The sequence below is a fragment of the Dipodomys spectabilis genome, unplaced genomic scaffold (assembly GCF_019054845.1).
Source record: "Dipodomys spectabilis isolate Male_0828 unplaced genomic scaffold, ASM1905484v1 ptg000002l, whole genome shotgun sequence".
NCBI lineage: Eukaryota > Metazoa > Chordata > Mammalia > Rodentia > Heteromyidae > Dipodomys > Dipodomys spectabilis.
This window is the reverse complement of record NW_024870679.1, coordinates 16,479,027-16,496,466: the sequence shown is the minus strand read 5'-3', so window position 1 is coordinate 16,496,466 and position 17,440 is coordinate 16,479,027. Positions and strand designations below refer to the sequence as shown.

General features: G+C 36.5%; 2 protein-coding genes across 3 annotated transcripts in view; one reads left to right on the top strand and one right to left on the bottom strand.

Moving 5' to 3' along the window:
* Positions 1-469: 469 nt before the first annotated feature.
* CUNH1orf146 (chromosome unknown C1orf146 homolog) lies at positions 470-11,540 on the top strand. The gene is made up of 5 exons (XM_042682733.1): positions 470-535; positions 8,013-8,106; positions 9,902-10,070; positions 10,400-10,478; positions 11,115-11,540. The coding sequence occupies exons 1-5, from the start codon at positions 470-472 to the stop codon at positions 11,247-11,249; spliced, it is 543 nt and encodes a 180-aa protein (XP_042538667.1). The 3' UTR covers positions 11,250-11,540.
* A 2,227-nt stretch (positions 11,541-13,767) lies between these two features.
* Glmn (glomulin, FKBP associated protein) overlaps positions 13,768-17,440 on the bottom strand; it is a 32,344-nt gene continuing 28,671 nt past the window's right edge. Inside the window, exons 17-19 of one of the 2 annotated variants that reach the window (XM_042677987.1) lie at positions 15,080-15,203; positions 14,148-14,230; positions 13,768-13,920 (exon numbers count right to left, since the gene is read on the bottom strand). In XM_042677987.1, coding sequence (XP_042533921.1) covers positions 13,807-13,920; positions 14,148-14,230; positions 15,080-15,203 — 321 coding nt within the window. In that variant the 3' untranslated portion in view covers positions 13,768-13,806. The remainder of the gene's footprint in view (positions 13,921-14,147; positions 14,231-15,079; positions 15,204-17,440) is intronic. The other variant, XM_042677997.1, reaches the window with a different exon arrangement.

Genomic DNA, 17,440 nt, shown 5'->3' with positions numbered 1-17,440 from the left:
TTCTAAAATGATGGTTTCCTATACTCTTGTTTCTTTCCTTGATTACAACTCACTGTATGTGCGATCTCATCCGGCCTTTGTCCCATCACCCTGTGGAAACTGGCTTGAGGAACCAGTACAAGAAACTGATGGTGCTTTAGTTGTATTGCTTTTTCCATTGTTACATTTTTTTTTTCCATTTTGAAACTTAGATGTTCAGATACTCCTTAAAATATACCTATTAAGTTTTATTTCTCTTTCATTTACTTATTTATCAAACAAATATTTCTTTTTTTAATGCAAAGGTGATATACAAAGGAGTTATATAAGTCAGAAAATGAGTATATTTCTTTTTGAACTGTGTCACCCCTTCCCTTGTTTCCTCCCAGCTTCTTTCCCTCCCAACTCCCTCCCCATAAACAAATATTTCTATATGTTACTTTTAATTTTCTCAGATCGTGACACCTCTAGGAGCTGGGTTAATCCAAAGATGGCTGAAAGCAGTGGAAAAGAAAGAAATTGGACAACCACTGTTATTATTAGCTCATCTCTTAAGGTAAAGGGCATTTGGACCATTGGTCTTTAATTAAAACATTAAAAGCATCTTAATGTAGAGCAGTGTTTTTTAAGACTCTTAGCTTATTTATCTTCAGTTTTAGGAAACAAGAAGTAAATAAGTTATAAATTTTTTGCATCCATATTCAACATCCTACCTCCCTATGTCTTAGAAGGCTGGAAATTTTCTAAATTGTTTTTTTCTTTTTTTGGGGGGGGTCCAGTCGTGGGCCCTGAACTCTGGGCCTGGGCCTTGTCCCTCAGCTCTTCAGGTCAAGGCTTAGCGCTCTACCACTTGAGTCACAGCACCACTTCGGCTTTTTTCTTTTTGCTTATGTGGTGCTGAGGAATCAAACCCAGGGCCTCATGCATGCAAGGCAAGCACTCTACAACTGAGCCACCTTCCCAGCCCTAAATTGTTTTTTTTCTTAAGCTACTCTAATAAAAATGTTTAGAGGTTCTAGAAATGGGAAAACATAGGCACATCTATATTATTTAAGGTTTTTGTTTTGTATCATGATACCAGGTTTTCAGGTCCCAGGACCAAAGTCCAGGTGTCCCGAGTTAGGTCCATTTTTCAATAATAATGATTAGTTATTATTATTTAAAAATGATATAATTTCTAACATTTTATTGTTTTTTAGTGTTTGTTTCTTCACAGCTTATTTACTTATCTACTAATATAGTGAGATTTATTCTTTATGTTTTGTGCTGGTACTGGGGCTTGAATTCAGGTCCTGTGCTCTTGCTTGTCTTTTTTGCTCAAGGCTAATGCTCTCCCACTTGACCCACAGCTCCATTTCCATAAGACTTAATCATATTTTCATGGTTGCATTTATATACCTCTTCTATATATCAGATTCCTTTACATATTCTTGACAATGCTGGTTTAGTGGTTATAAATGTGTTTAAATTTTGTTTTATTATGGAAGGTTATTATTTTTCTATTTTTAAAGGATAGCTTTAATGTATATTGATGATCCAGGCAGTCAGTTTCTCCACTCCCACCTCCCCCGGAATACATCATTCTATGCTCTCCTTCTTTGAATGGTTGTTTTGAGAACTGTGCTGCTATTCTAATGGGTTTGTTTTTATATATTATTTGTTACTTCTCCCCTAAGCTTTCGATAATCTTTTTTTGTATACTTAATATCCTATATGATTATAGAGAGGTTATCTTCTTGTCTTGACTGTTTAGAGTCTTAAAGCTTCCTTTACCTGGATTACCATTTCTTTTTCAGGGTTTAGGAGATGTTCTGTTACTTTATTGAATGTGTTTTTCTTTGACTTTAGCTTTTACCTATTTTCTTTTTTTCTATGCCCATGATTTATAGGTTTGGTCTTTTAAATGGCATTCCAGAAGTCAAGCATGTTTGTAGTTTTTTTCCTCTCTATCTTGAATTAAATATTCTAGTACATCCTTGAAGAGAGTACAGATACCACAATCTATGTATACACACATCCATACATATATGAATCTCCGTGGACCTATTTCTATCATCTGCCTTATCTTTGTTTTGGCTTTTTTGGCCAGGAGGTAGAGGTAGGGGCTAGTTAATTGTTAAGAATCCCATAGACTTTCCTGCCCAGACTGCCTTTGAACCATGACTCTCAGATATCACCTCCTGCGTAGCCAGGATTACAGGTAACTAGCATTATAGGTGTAAGCCACTTGTGCCCAGCTCAAGCCCACAATTTGATCTTTTTTTTTTTTTTTTTTTGTTGGTTGTGGGGCTTGAACTCTGGGCTTGGGAGCTGTCCCTGCGCTCTTCAGCTCAAGGCGAGTGCTCTACTGCTTGAGCCACAGCACCACTTCCGGTTTTCTAATGTTTTATTGCAGATAAGAGTCTCATGGCCTCTTCTGCCCGGGCTGGCTTTGAACCACAATCCTCAGATCCCAGCCTCCTTCCTGAGTAGCTAGGATTACAGGCGTGAGCCACCAGCACCCGGCTCAATTTGATCTATTTTATTAGAGGGGTTTTCAGGCTTTTATTTGCTTTGTTGAGCTCTTTATATCTGGAATTTTAAGTTTGATTTTCTCCAGCATTTCTGTATCTGTGCTGTCCATTATCTTCTGGATTTCAGATCTCAGTGCCTTCACACCTCACCTTGCAGTTCAGTTTTCTGTGGAAATCTTGTAATTTAGTGGGGAAGAAGGGTGAGCTCAGGGCTCTTTCAGTCCCTGGCAGCTAACACACATAGCTAAGAGTCAGGTCCTGGAGTGTGAGTTCTCCGTCTATGGGCCAGGTGCTTTGTTTCTGCTGTGATACTCAGGTGAAAGGTCCTTCTCCTCAGGTAGCACAGGGCTTCTGTCCACTACCTGCCATGCTCCCTGCTGTTAAAACACATCAAGCCCTCTCCCTCTCCATTAGTAACTATCTTCTACCCAGACATGGTCAAGTACTCGGAACCTTACTTGTTCTTTATATTCAAGCTCCCACAGTAGTTCAATCTCAACTGTCACCTTTTTCAATATAACATTTTGCTATAGCTTTCCAAGTTAAGGGGAATGATAAAATTATGTCTTTTTTCATCAAAGCTAGCCTTCTACCTCACAGCCACAGTCTTACCAAATTTCACACTGGCCTTAAGGCTTGTGGGGAGTGTGGGCTTATTCTGTATCTAAAATTGCTAGTCTTGTTACCTTTTGCTATAAAGTAATATGTGTTATGTTACTATTTAAGCTTTAGGAAGTTTTTCTCTTAATCAGAAATTATGAAAAAAAATTCAGATGCATATCTTGTTTTATATGCTAAAAAGAATACAGGTGATATAATCTCATCTTCATTTAGACTAGTTGGTTGTTAGGATTTTTCTTCGTATTTAAAAAATTGTTTTGATAATATTTTCATGCCATTATTTGTAGTTTTCTCTTTCTATGGTATTTTTGAAGGGGTAAGTGATTTTCCTTTGCATTCTCCCTCTACACCTTTATTCCTTGTGTGCTGATGCAGTTACATAGTTTGGAAATTACTTGTACCTTAAGGTGAAAAGGAAATTTCCCTGTTTGGGGATGAAGCATAGTGGTTGGTCAGTTGCCTAGCATGTGTGAGGGATTAGGTCCAATTCCTAACATCCCAATAAAAGGGAGAGGGAAAGGGTTTTCCTATTATAAATTGTGCTTTGTAATCTTTTTAAGAAGTGTGGAGGGGCTGGGAATGTGGCTTAGTGGTAGAGTGCTTACCTAGCATGCATAAAGCCTTGGGTTTGATTCCTCAGTACCACATAAACAGAAAAAGCTGGAAGTAGCTCTGTGGCTCAAGTGGTAGAGTGCTAGCCTTGAGCAAAAGCAGCTCAGGGACAGTGCCCAGGCTGAGTTCAGGCCCCAGGACTGGCAAAAAAAAAAAAAAGAAGAAGTATAGAATACTAATAATTTTGGTGGTCTGTGATATTAGGTTTTATTCTTTGTTAAAAGTATATTTTAATTGTTATATTTTTACAAGTATTTACCTGTTACATATCAGTTAAATGTACATTGAACTCCATAAAATTCACCATTTTCTCAGTAAAATTTTTCATATCACAATACTTTCAAATTTCTAGTAAACTCTGGATCAGTTATTAAATGCCTTTTTTTTTTTTTTTTTTTGGTCAGTTGAAGTGCTTGAATTCTGGGTGCTATCCCTGAGCTCTTCAGCTCAAAGCAAGCGCTCTACCACTTGAGCCACGGTGCCACTTCTGGTTTTCCAGTTTTCTGGTGGTCAATTGGAGATAAGAGTCTCACGGACTTTCCTGCCCAGGTTGGCTTTGAACCGCAGTCCTCAGATCTCAGCCTCCTGAGTAGCTAGGATCAATGCTTTTTTTTTTTTGAAACTGTATTTTTTTTGTCTTTTTTGGTACTAGGGATCTAAACCCAGGACCTTGCTAAGCAAGTGCTTTGCCACTGAGCTATATCTCAGCCCTATTAAATGCCTTTTTTGTTGTTTAAATTTGTATTTCCTTTCATGTAAGTAGATTTCCTAAATCTACTCAGTTTTAAATGAAACTAGTATATATATGTAGGAAGGATTAATATGCTGGAATAGACAAGGATTATTTTTTAATGCTCTAGTGCATTGTAGATCTCCCAACAAAGACAAAATAATATCCAGTGGTTTTCAGGCTTTTCTGAATATATTATGCTCATGGAAGCATAATATATCTCTGGAAACCTATTTTGGAAAATAAAATCCTAACTTGTGGATTATTTGGATAAATAATTTCTCACACTTTCCCCAATTTCATACTTTCTGAATTTATTACTCTTATTTTGGTTGGATCCCCTAATAGGATGTAATTGAAATTCACTGGCATGGCATAGATAGGACTTCTTGTTCTGTTTGCAGTTATTCCTGACGTTGTTCCCGAGTTAGATGACTACAGCCTCCATACTCATCAACCAAGAATCATACTCAGAAGTATGAGTGCCTTTCCTTGTTATTTTGCCTATGCTCTTCTCACCCTTATCTCCTTGCCTTGCTTTGTCTGCTTGTTATAATGCTTTTTTTACTTTAAAGATCTGGCTCATCTTTTAGGAAGTGTTCCTGAGGTTCACATCTGTTACATCGTTTTGAAGTTTCTGGTTCTTTGCTAAAATATTCAGCCTTGTTTGTCATCTTCTTGAAAAGAGGAAGCGCAGATAACATAATCTATGTATCTGATATATATATATGACTCCTTCATGGGCCCATTTTTATCATCTATTATTTCTGGTGGTTTTCTTCCATGTACTATACCTTCTCTTTTTTTGTATGTTACATTCTTTTTTTTTTTTTTTTTTACTTTGTCTTGGAATGTAAAATTGTAGAGAGAATTTGAGGCTAATGTCATGTTATATTCCTTTAGAAAGTCTTTAATTCTGTGTATTACACAGTTTATATTTCAGGGGAGGGGTGTTTGTTTTTTGTTTTGTTTTTGGCTTGTCCTGGGTGTTGTCCTTGAACTCCTTTTGTTCAAGGCTAGCTCTCTACCACTTGTGCCACAGAGCCACTTCTGGCTTTTTCTGTGATTAATTGGAGATAAGAGGGTCATGGACTTTTCCTGCCTGGGCTGGCTTCAAACCACAGTCCTCAGATCTCAGCCTCCTGAGTAGCTAGGAATACAGGCGTGAGCCACCCGTACCCAGTTATATTTTTATTGTCTTTGGTTGTACAAAAGGGTTGTGATTCAACATGTCAGTTTGAGTACAAGGCATCTTGATCAATCTCACCGCCTTTTCATCTTTCTCCATATTACAGTGCCTAACCCCACCCCTTGCTTCATAGGATATGCATTGAATTTTAGGAATGTATTCTCTCCTCTCTTCTCTTCATTCATCTACACCTCCTCCCCTTTACATACACCTTCTCCACATAGCTTAAATATCAGCTTCCTGGCTTCCACTTGGACTGTGAGTTAGCTGTTCTAAGTTAACATCATTTGAATTCTATCCTGTAGATACCATACTTCAGCTAATAAGTTTGTGTACACTTGTATACAACTCCGTGTGTTTACATGTATACTTACAAATTAGATCTAACTTCCACATATGAGAGAAAACATGTGTCCTTTGTTTTTCTGAGCTTGGCTTTCTTTATTCAACATCTTTTCCAGGCCCATCCTTTTCTTTGCAAATAATATGATTGTCCTGCCTAATAAATGAGTAAAATTCCATTGTCTATATAGAATTATTCTCTTAATACTCTTTGCTAGATAAAAAGTTTGAATTTCAGATGAGCAATTTTTAATGTGTCTAAAATATTGCATAGGATATATTTATTTTAAAATTATATTTTTTGCAATTCAAATTTAGCTGGATGATGTATGTATTTTTATTTGTTAAAATGGGCTATCCAAGTGTCTGTAGTTTATTTTTAATGAAATGCCTGATGGCCCTAGTTATGGATAACAGAGAAAATAGTAATTATCTTTGTTCTGTAATTCAGCACATCTGCTTGAGAAGACTTGATTGAGGAAGGCTTCTTGAAGAATGCTTCTGCAAGGGGCAAAGGAGTGCTAGTAATTCAGCATCACCTTAGCTCAGCTTCAGAGATTGAAATGGTTTGAAGCTGGGCTGCATTCCCTGTGAGAGCTGCTCTACTTTTGTCAAAAGCTCTGTTCAACCTCTGTTCTGCCTCTCCCTGAATTGGTAGGCACCCTCAGGGAAGAGATGGCCTAAATCCTGTGGTCAGAGCTTTGAATGTCTGTATAGATCTTAGCCTTATAATTTCTATCACACTAGCTCTCTGATGTATTCAAGCAGATTTGTTTCGGTTGTCTAGGTTTTCAAGTTGCCTTCAGCAGGAAAGTTGGCCTAAATTACTTAATCCTGAAAGCAACATATAACTGTAAAACTATATAAAAGCTATATTCTAATTACTAGCTAGAATTAAGCACTGCAGAATACTCTTTAAGAAGCCTGCTTTTTATATGTGCTTTTACACTATGTGCTTAAATCTGTTCTGCAGAAAAAAAAATTAGTTTACTTAAGGTATTTTTATTTATGGAGAAACTAACAAGATTGAGTTTTTGTCCATTAGGAAATATTAACCACTTAGATTTTAGTGTCCTGATTAATATAGTTGCTTGGGTAGAACAGTGAGGCAGTTTGTTGTAATGGTTAGTATTGAAACAAGACAACAGTAATAATATCTTGTCTGGGGGCTGGGAAGGTGTCTCAGTGGTAGAGCACTTGCCTTGCATGCATGAGGCCCTGGGTTCGATTCCTCAGCATCCCATAAGCAAAAAGAAAAAAGCTGGAAGTGGTGCTGTGGCTCAAATGGTAGAGTGCTAGCCTTGAGCTGAAGAGCTGAGGGACAGCGCCCAGGCTCAGAGTTCAGGCCCCACGACCGGACCTCCCCCCACCTCCTGCCCCCAAAATCTTTGTCTGCATTTTCTGGATTACCTTTTATGTTTGGGTTTTCTTTGGGGGGGGGGGTTAACTATTTTTTTTTCGTCTTTTCTTTTTTGGTACTGGGGATTGAACCCAGGATGTTGCACTTGCTAGGCAAATGCTTTGCCACTGAGCTACATCCCAACCCTGGATTACCTTTTAAAAGCATGTTAAAGTAATAGTAAACAGATGAATTAGAGGATTGGTTATTGCCTATGTGGTATTCTCTGTGCATAGCACTTCATGTGGTTTCTATCAGCCATCTAAGAAACACAATACATCACATTTCCACAATTATACACTGATTTATCTCAAGTAATACTATGTAAAGTAGTATTTTTTTCAAAAGTATTCATTTTCCCTGGTTCTCATAGTTTAATTCTTTAATGCCATTGAGTAATTTCTGTCCCTAACAAATATAACTAAAGTACATGAACTTATTTCCAAATTCCAATCAGTGGGAATATTTTGCTCTTCTTCATTTTCAAAGTGTTTTCTGAAAGATTGTTTCTTTTGATGAACAATCTTTAGTACTTACAAAAATAAGCCAGTACATGTTTTTTGTTCACTGTCATAAAAATTACTGTAAGCATGTCTTAAGTTTGTATTTCTGAAAATTCTTTTGAAGAGCTATGAAATTTCAACTGCCCTAGAAAATCGAAGCTACAAGGTTCGATATTCAGATTCAGTGGAAGACGGATTAGTTATATTTTCTCGTTCTGGTACAGTATATTTGTCATCTGCCTTTGTTCTAGTTTCTTACAAAGTATGTGCACAAAAATGATAACTTTTGCAATTCAGTAACCATGTAACAGCTTATGGTGTTTTATGAGACCTGTTTTAGAAGTACATGTGTTTCGTTGTTGCTGCTGCAAAAGTAGTACATTATGGCCAGTTACAGAATATATTCCTTTTTTGGTTAGAATGCTAAAATAGAGCTGAGCCAGTGAATCTAGCAGTGGAAAGAAAAAACATTGTTTGGAATCAAGATGAAAATAGAAAAAGTTACTATCTCTTAACAACACTAAAGTATTAACTTTATTAACAGAGGGCAATGTTACATCATTAATCAACAGTTACATACAAAAACAATATATGGAATTTTTCTTGTTTTGTATGAGTTAACTGAAAGATATAAGCAAATACTGTAAAACTGTATAGAAACGAATGTTCCTGAAATCATAAAACTATATTTAAATCTTGGGTTAAGGGCAGGAAGTGTTAGATTAAGAGAAGATTAGGACATGGAAAGTAATAGAAGTGATAGAAGGTGGAGGTGAAAGGGTTTATCAGGAGGGCACAAATCACCAGGCTGAGCTTCCTCCCACATATTTTAAGGTGCTATAATTAAATCAAGTTTCCTTTCAGGACCATTCTGATAGGCCCAGTGCTATTTCAGAGCCACTTGATATCTGCTCACTGAGTGCATTTATGATTCCTATGTCCTGGGAGAGAGGTTTCTTCAAGAAATGATCAAAGATGTAAGACTACGGAGCTTCTGAGATGCTTATCACATGCAAGTGTCCAGAAGTAGGCCCAGAGAGGAAAATGGAACCCCATACCCCTTCCCGGGGAGCCACTCCCCATGCCTCTCTTCTGACTTGTTCCCTCTGCAGTCCCTTTCTCACAAGTCAGTATAGGTTTTCAAAAAGATTTTAATACAACAGGCTAACTTTTAGCTGTATTAAACACTTTATTGAAACCAATGCAACATAGCAAGGCCAAAAATACACAAGAACATCTAGAATATTTTATCTAGAATACAGAAAGTAAAATGTGGAATTAAAATGACAAATACAAGGTGATCTAGAAGTTATATTAGACAAAAGTATTTTCATTTTGAGAGACAATCCCTGGTCAAATACCATATCCTCAAATTCCAGTCTGTAAATTCCAGTCTGTTTCTAAGAATATACTTCTTAAGCTAGAAAAAGGAGGAAAATTCCTTTGATTAGATGATCATCCAGCAATTTTTGCAGCTAGACATGTATCTCATGCCTATAATCTTAGCTACTTAGGATGATAAGATCTAAGGATGATAGTTCAAAGCCAGGCTGAGCAGGAAAGTCTGTGAGACTCCAGAAAAAAAAGCCAGAAGTGGAACTGTGGCTCAAGTGGTAGAGTGCCAGCCTTGCATAAAAGAGCTAAGGGACAGTGCCCAGGCCCTGAGTTCATACACCTCTACAGGAACACACATACACAGACACACACACATAAAACATAGTCTTGATACTAAAGTTAGGCGTTACTTTCATATGGCTAGTGCCTTAGTCTGAGAAAAAAAACTAATAACTGACCAAAATGGGCTTCCCTTAAATAGTTAGAATAAGTCATTCTTTGCTAGACACTTCAGAGGACTACCTAAGTTGTTTACTTGTATAAGAATTATGATAGTAATTTTTACTCCTTGAGTTTAGGGTCTGGATGCTTTTTTGTTATATTTTTATTGACTTTGTTGGGTTAAGAAATTTTTCTTTATATGACAAACTGACTTTATATTGCATCTACCTTTCCTAGGAATTGCATTTTTATTGATGGATGCTAATGAATGTATTATGTCAGCTGAAGAAATATTTCTAAACAAAATTGAGAAGTTTATTAGTCTTCACCGAAATAGTTTTTTGGTTCTGTCTGCTACACTCCATGGGCCTCAGGAATGGGAACTGATGTTCAGGATTCAGCAGAGGTAGGGAAGAATAGCACTATGGACTTATTTTTCATATTATGTTATTTGTTTTCAATTATTTTAGGTTTTATTTTGCTAGAAGGTAAACATAATATAAGCTTTCATATTTAATGAAACATAGTTACTCTGTGAATCAGGATGGCTAGAGTTCATGTTGATTTATGGGCCTCTCCTGTTAAGACCAAATGAAATGAATACTTTTTCTGTCATTTAAGCGCCATAGACATCTCAGATCCTCTAAAGCATAATGCAGGGCATGAATGATTAAACAAACAACTAATAAAAATGTTTTTAAAAGAAAAATGATCTGTATAACAATTTTTTTTCAGATTCCTGGGAAGTAACTTACGGATCCTTCCAGTACACAACATAGTAAATGCTATTAATATTATGTGTACTATAGCTAAGGTAAGTCACTGGGGAAAAGTCATTCATACACAAATATTTGTTTCTTACTTCAAGATGTATAAACTCTTAGCAGGATTGTCAAATATCCTGTTTCTGTTTACTCCAGAGAAGTTATGTTTTATGCATGTAACGCTCTCAAGCCTGAACTCAATCTCTCAAGAGTTCTTAATTTAGCTATCCATTTGCTTGTGACCAAAAGAACTTTCACCAATTACATGATTATGCTGGTCCTTTTCCTTCAAATTCTGAAGTATAAACATTGCTCAGATTGCAGTCATGAGCCATCTGGGCATAAACATTTTATGGAATGTTCTTCACTAGTTGTTGACTTTTTATTCAGGCTTATCTTCCTTTGTGCCCAGACACCCCAACTCTCCTAGGCACAGTTAGGTGTTCTTTATTCTACCCTTGGAACATGTCCTGTTGAAGCATTTAGAATGCCATTCTACCTTTTTGGCTTACACGTTTGAAATTCCTTGAAGATGGAGAACAGGTGTTTTCCTCTCCATACTCTAGCATACACATACTTCTTAGCATATAGACATCAAAGAGATATTTGCTGAATAAAGGTTTTTTTAATGTGATTCTGAAAAAAATTGTTTCTGTGAATAATGCTATGTTTATATCTTCTTATAGACTACCTCTAAACCAAACATAGACACCATCTGCTATAGAATGATAATAACTAAAGCTTACATCATAGAGCAAAGCCCTGTTTGGAAAACACTTCAAAAGATAAAACTGAGTAGCGATTCAATTAGCCCAAACTAAATGTTAGTGATTCAATTAGCCCAATTATAAATGTTTTCTTTTGGAAAAATATTAAAGTTGTCTGTTACTATTGTTCAGATATGTGTTTAAAATGTTTATATTAAATAACGTGTACAAGTAAAAGTGATTTTAGGAGTTCTGTCTGGTAATTCTTTTAATATTTAGAAAATAATTGGTACAGGACCTGGGGGAAAATAGCACTTGCCTAGCACACTCCCCAACACAGAAAAAAGAAAAAAGGGAGAAAAGAAAATAATTGGTACATGCATATAAAATTCATGTAGTTTCTTTATTTTTGGGGGGGAGGGGGTTGGTCGGGGCTTGAACTGAACTCTGGACCTGGGTGCTGTCCCTCAGCTCTTCAGCTCAAGGCTAGTGCTCTACCACTTGAGCCACAGCGCCACTTCTGGTTTTCTGGTGGTTTATTGGAGATAACAGTCTCACAGACTTTCCTGCCCGGGATGGCTTTTAACCGAGACCCTCAGGTCTCAGCCTCCTGAGTAGCTAGGATTACAGGTATGAGCCACCAGTGCCCAGCTCATTTAGTTTCTTTCTTTCCTTTTTTTTTTTTGGGGGGGGGGGTCCGGTCGTGGGGCCTGAACTCTGGGCCTGGGCACTGTCCCTTAGCTCTTCAGCTCTCAGCTAGTGCTCTACCACTTGAGCCACAGCGCCACTTCCAGCTTTTTTTCTTTTTGCTTATGTGGTGCTGAGGAATCGAACCCAGGGCCTCATGCATGCAAGGCAAGCACTCTACCACTGAGCCACTTTCCCAGCCCTCTTTCCTTTTTTTTTGTATATATTTTTATTGTAAAAATACTGTACAGAGGGGTTACAGTTGCATGAGTAAGGTAATGAGTCTGTTTCTTATGGAGCATTGTTACCCCCTCCTTTGTTTTTCCCCTACCATACCTTCCCTCTCCACCTCTCCAACTCCTCCTCCCTCTACCCAAAGCGTAAAGTTCATTTTCAACATAGTGTCTTGGACATCTCATTGTTACAATGGGTCAACCTGTATCATTATTTCAGTATTTTGTTATTTCCTTTCCCCTCCCCAAATTAGAAAAATATATATACAAGATGCAGGGCACTAGAATCAATTATAGTGAAAATGGGGGTTATACCATGGGGGAAGAACATACAAAAGAAACAAAAAAAATCACATAGTCCATTATAAATACATTAAAAACAACAGCAAGAAAGATAAAACCACTTGTGTCCCTATCTTGGTGTTCATTTCACTTAGCATCATCTTATGTGGTCATATGTACATAGCTTTTGACCTTTTCTGCTTGTTCTAAACTTATAGTAGAAACCCTACTGTATTGTTATTGTTGGTGGAAGTATAAATTTGTTCAGCCACTTTGGAAAGCAGTATGGAGGTTCCTCAGAAAACTCCGCATAAAGCTCCTCTGTGACCCAGCAGTCCCACCTTTGGGCATTTACCCATATGACCACAAACAAGACTATACTAAAGCTACCAGCACAACTATGTTTATTACAGCATTAGTTACCATAGCTAAGATACGGAACCAACCTAGATGCCCCTCAGATAAATGGATCAAGAAAATGTGGTTTATATATACAATGGAATTCCGTGCCTCCATCAGAAAGAATGATATTGCCCCATTTGTTAGGAAATGGAAAGACTTGGAAAACCAATGATATTAAGTGAAGTACATCAGGCCCAAAGAAACATAGGTGCCATGGTTTCCCTTATTTTAAATAACTAGTATATGTCTAGGACAAGCAGAAAAGGTTAAAAGCTATGTGCATATGATCATGTAGTTTCTTAATGCTACAAATTCAGTTGGATCTTTACATATTTATCAGGAAATAAAAATACAGCATTTTCTAATTAGTTTCCTGGACTAAAGAAACTGTTTTCCACAATGGTAGCCAGTACTCTATAGCTAATCTTTGCAGGTACTTGCATATTGCAACTTCTAGAGACTCTATTCTGGGACTCTATTCCTTAAGACTTATCCAAAGATATGGAAAGGAAGAAAACTAGTTAACTGACATGAACTTAAAACTTCTATCCTTTTACAGTAGTGTGATATACAATAGGACATTAATTGAGGTGGAGAACCTTTTTTCTGCCAGCGGCCATTTGGATATTAATAGCATTGCTTGAGGATCATACAAAATCAGCAATACAGGCAGGTGGGCCATGGCAGCCAACAAAAAAAAGCCTATATGCCTGTCCACTTATGTGCCAAATGATTTCGTTCCCCACCCCTGCTTAAAAAGAGTTCTAAAATGTTACAGAGCACCCAACAGTGTCCAGTTTTTATAAACATACAAGTCTATGAATAAAACATTTCAATTATAATTTATGAAATTATAACACAAAAATTACTAATTTCTATAGGATTTGCAAAAGCATTTTAGCTTTTTAAGACCAAAGAATATTGCTGTTGTTATAGAAACTGACAAGTGAGAAAAGCTGAATTTTTCCTACCAGGACATTTTTCTTAGGAAATTTGTTGTTACAGTACTAAATAAGGCATATGGAAAATACTGTATTTTAGTAGTTTTTATTTAGTAAAAAGAACTTTTATTTTATTCCAACATCTTCGGAGGTAGACTTTGTTTTCATTTCAATAAGTTCTTCTACCCGAGCCAGAACACTTTCAATCAAATCAAATGTGAAAAGAGCTGAATGGAGGACCTGCAATGCCAAAAAAAATTACAGTCACTATTGCCTAGTTATTTCAAGACGGTCTGATTTTGTAATCCAGGCTGGCCTTAAACTTATGATCCTTGTGCCTTAGCCTCCCAAGGGCTGGGGCTATAGGCATATGCTACTGTGTCAGTGTTAATACTGCCTTTAAAATAAAACAAAAGCCTTTAAGCTGGATATAGCTAAAACAACAACAACAAAACAAACTAGATCACCTTAAGTTGCATTTCAGGAGGCATATTAGGAATCTCTTCTCCACTTACAGTTACAGAACAAAAATTCTGCGATTTCTGGACTGCTGTAGAAGAAAAAATGTAACATTAACCATTAAAACAACTCGCAGATTCTCATAATAGATTTGATAAGCTATTGTGATCATTCACTAACTTTAAAATTGTTTTTTAAAATTATTGAATCATATTAACAGCTCAAGAATTTAAGTCATACTATAAACAAAATTAAATACATCAATTCTGCAACTTGTGAATTCTTAGCATTTTGGTATGTGTAGGAAATTTTTCCCTTAAGTACATAATCGGAAATAATAGCCATAATTTTTTGGGGGGGGAGGTCGGTCGTGGGGCTTGAACTCTGGGCTTGGGTGCTGTCCCTGCGCTCTTCAGCTCAAGGAGAGCGCTCTACCACTTGAGCCACAGCGCCACTTCTGGTTTTCTAGTGGTTTATTGGACTTTCCTGCCCAGGCTGGTTTTGAACCATGATCCTCTCCTCAGATCTCAGCCTCCTGAGTAGCTAGGATTACAGGCGTGAGCCACCAGCGCCTGGCTAGCCATAATATTTTTTTTAAAAAGACAAAATTCCAAGTAAATAATGCTTACATGAACATATGCACACAGTTGACTTTATAAAAGTCATCCTGGAATCTGAGTCCAAGATTCTTTTTTATAATGTGTAAGAACTTGACACTTTGAAACTATACATATCAATTTGATTTAAATCTTTGTTGACTCATTTTCAGTATTTCAGATCTTCTACTTTAATTATAAATAAAATGGTAGCTGTCACTGTCCCATACTCATTTGGCATAAATTGAACATGTAATAAATTTTTATTTTGAATACAACTATATATAAATTTTTATATAAAATTTGAATAAATTTTAACACTATTTGAAAATAAAATGACCAACCTTGGGTATTTTTTTGGCTGTTTTTAATTTCTGCTTCATAATGTGCTTTTGACATATTAAGTCCTGTATGAAGTGGCTTTAAAAATTTATTCTTAATGTTTCCAAGTTCTGTCCACAATCCAGTCTGTTCAGAAGAATTAATGAAAGAATGTTATTTGAGCCAACACTAATGGTGGCTACTATTCTAAACACACACTGACAGTGGAAGACACAAAGAGCAAGAAATGTGCTTCTTCCTTTTTAAGACATTTTCCTACTTAAATAATTACTACATGTAGCAGTATTTTTGTCTTGATTTTTTTATCATTAAGTAGTTGTATAAAAGTTTCAATTCTTCATGGATATTTATATACCATATCAAAACATATACACAGACACTGTGTTCATTACTGTTCCATAGGGTTAGCTTTTTTTTTTTCAAGGTTCATAAAATTACGTGGTATTAATTCATGCAGTTTGAAACATTTTCCTTCTATAAACCATCCCCAAAATGACTACTTTAATTATACTTTCCACACTTCAGGTCTAGATCTAGCAGACTGGTGCTTTTCCTATTGATGGGAAGTTTTATAACACAAAGCTGATTTGAACTTTCTTGGTGACCAGTGATAATGGAGACTTTATCTGTCGTGGATAGCTTAAGGGTTATTTTTATGATTTTATATGAGAAGGTTTGATTTCAAGATTATTTACAGTACTAAAGGAGAAGAGTAAAAGTATTGATTTTCAATGCTCTACTATAGCTGGAAGTACAGTTCAGTGGTAGAATGTGTACTTACCATGCATGAGGTCCTGAGCTTAATGCCCCATGCCAAAACGAAACAAATAATAAAGCTACAGTAATCAAGACATAAAGTAATCAAGGTATAAAGAAAAAGATCTAAGAACATGGAAACATCCTCCTCCCAATCAGCCTTCCAAGTAGCTAGCATGACATGTGACTTTCGCTTTTTCTTTTCTATGTTTATCGTGGTGTATTAGTTGCTATCTTAAAAAAAATTTTTTTTGTATATCTAGTTTCTTTTGGGTTTGCTGGTGTTAAATCGTTTTGTGTTTCTACCCTAGGGATTGAGGACTGAGCCCTCAAGGGAAGCCAGATGGGGACAGTGCAAGCTGCCATCCCACCTATTTGGGAGGTGGAGGCAGGAGGGCAGGAAGGTTAGCACTTTGAGACTAGCCCAAGCAAATGTAGCCACTGGCACTCAGCCCACATTGTTTTATTAAGGGCACAATTAAGCATCAAATCTACAAATCTGTGGTATAGAAAAGGGAGCTAAGATACAAAGGAATAGTAAAGAAAACCTATTGAATGAAGGTATAGCAGAAAATTTCCCAAATCCAGGGAAATGGATATCCAAGCATATGAGACAAATATAACCCAAAGTAGACAGCACCAGAATTTATATTCCACATATTATAAAATATCAAGAGTACAAAACATAAAATGTATAATACAAAATAAGTACCAAGTTACTTACAAAAAGTTCACCACAGTAAAACACTTAAGGCCAGGAGAACAGAGAATGATGATATTTTGAGCTTTAGAACAAAATGACAACCAGGACTACCATCCTTTAAAGTTGAAGTAAAAATAAAATCCTTCTTTGATAAACATGAACTGAACAATTCATCTAAGAAGATGCTTTAACAGTACACACAGAAGATGAAAAAAGAGACAGTGAGTAGAGGTGAGGAAAAAAAACTCACTAGAAGACTAGAATAACAAATGGCAAGATAGAACAAACATAATTAACTCAGTAAACCAGCAAACCTCCAAGATAAATAGGGAGAAATTAGTACATTTCAGTAATAAACCTACATGACAATAGTAAAAGACACAGACTTCTTGAATACATCAAAAAATAATATCTGACAGTTTGCTGTCTCAAGAAACACTTTAATGGCAAATATACATAAAGACTGAAAGGATGGAAAATTATATTCCAAACATAATACAGCCTCCAGAGTAGCTAGGATTACAGGAGAGCCACCAGCTGAGATCTGAGGAACTAACTTAGTTCAAAGCCCAGCCTGGGCAGGAAAGTCCGTGAGACTTATCTCCAATAAACCACCAGAGAATACGAAGTGGCATTGGGGCTTAACTGGTAGAGCACTCACCTTGAGTTGAAGAGCTCAGGGACAGTACCCAAGCCCCACGACCAACAAAAAAAAACCCCAAAAACATACAAAAGAAAGACAAACCTCAATCCGAACCCAGAGAAGGTAGAGACCAATAAATAACCACTCCATCAAGAATATACAACAACTAAAGAAAATACTGTATGATCCAGCTATATAGTATTTCTGGGTACAAACTCCAAAACATCAATGTCAGCTACTGTAGAGAAACCTCATGTTTAA

What these genes read in the sequence shown, in the direction of transcription:
- CUNH1orf146 (XM_042682733.1), top strand. Translation starts at nt 470, where the DNA reads ATGGCTGAAAGCAGTGGAAAAGAAAGAAATTGGACAACCACTGTTATT. An exon ending in TTATTAGCTCATCTCTTAAG is followed by an intron (nt 536 to 8,012) that starts GTAAAGGGCATT and finishes ATTCTTTTGAAG; the next exon opens with AGCTATGAAATTTCAACTGC. An exon ending in ATGTTCAGGATTCAGCAGAG is followed by an intron (nt 10,071 to 10,399) that starts GTAGGGAAGAAT and finishes ATTTTTTTTCAG; the next exon opens with ATTCCTGGGAAGTAACTTAC.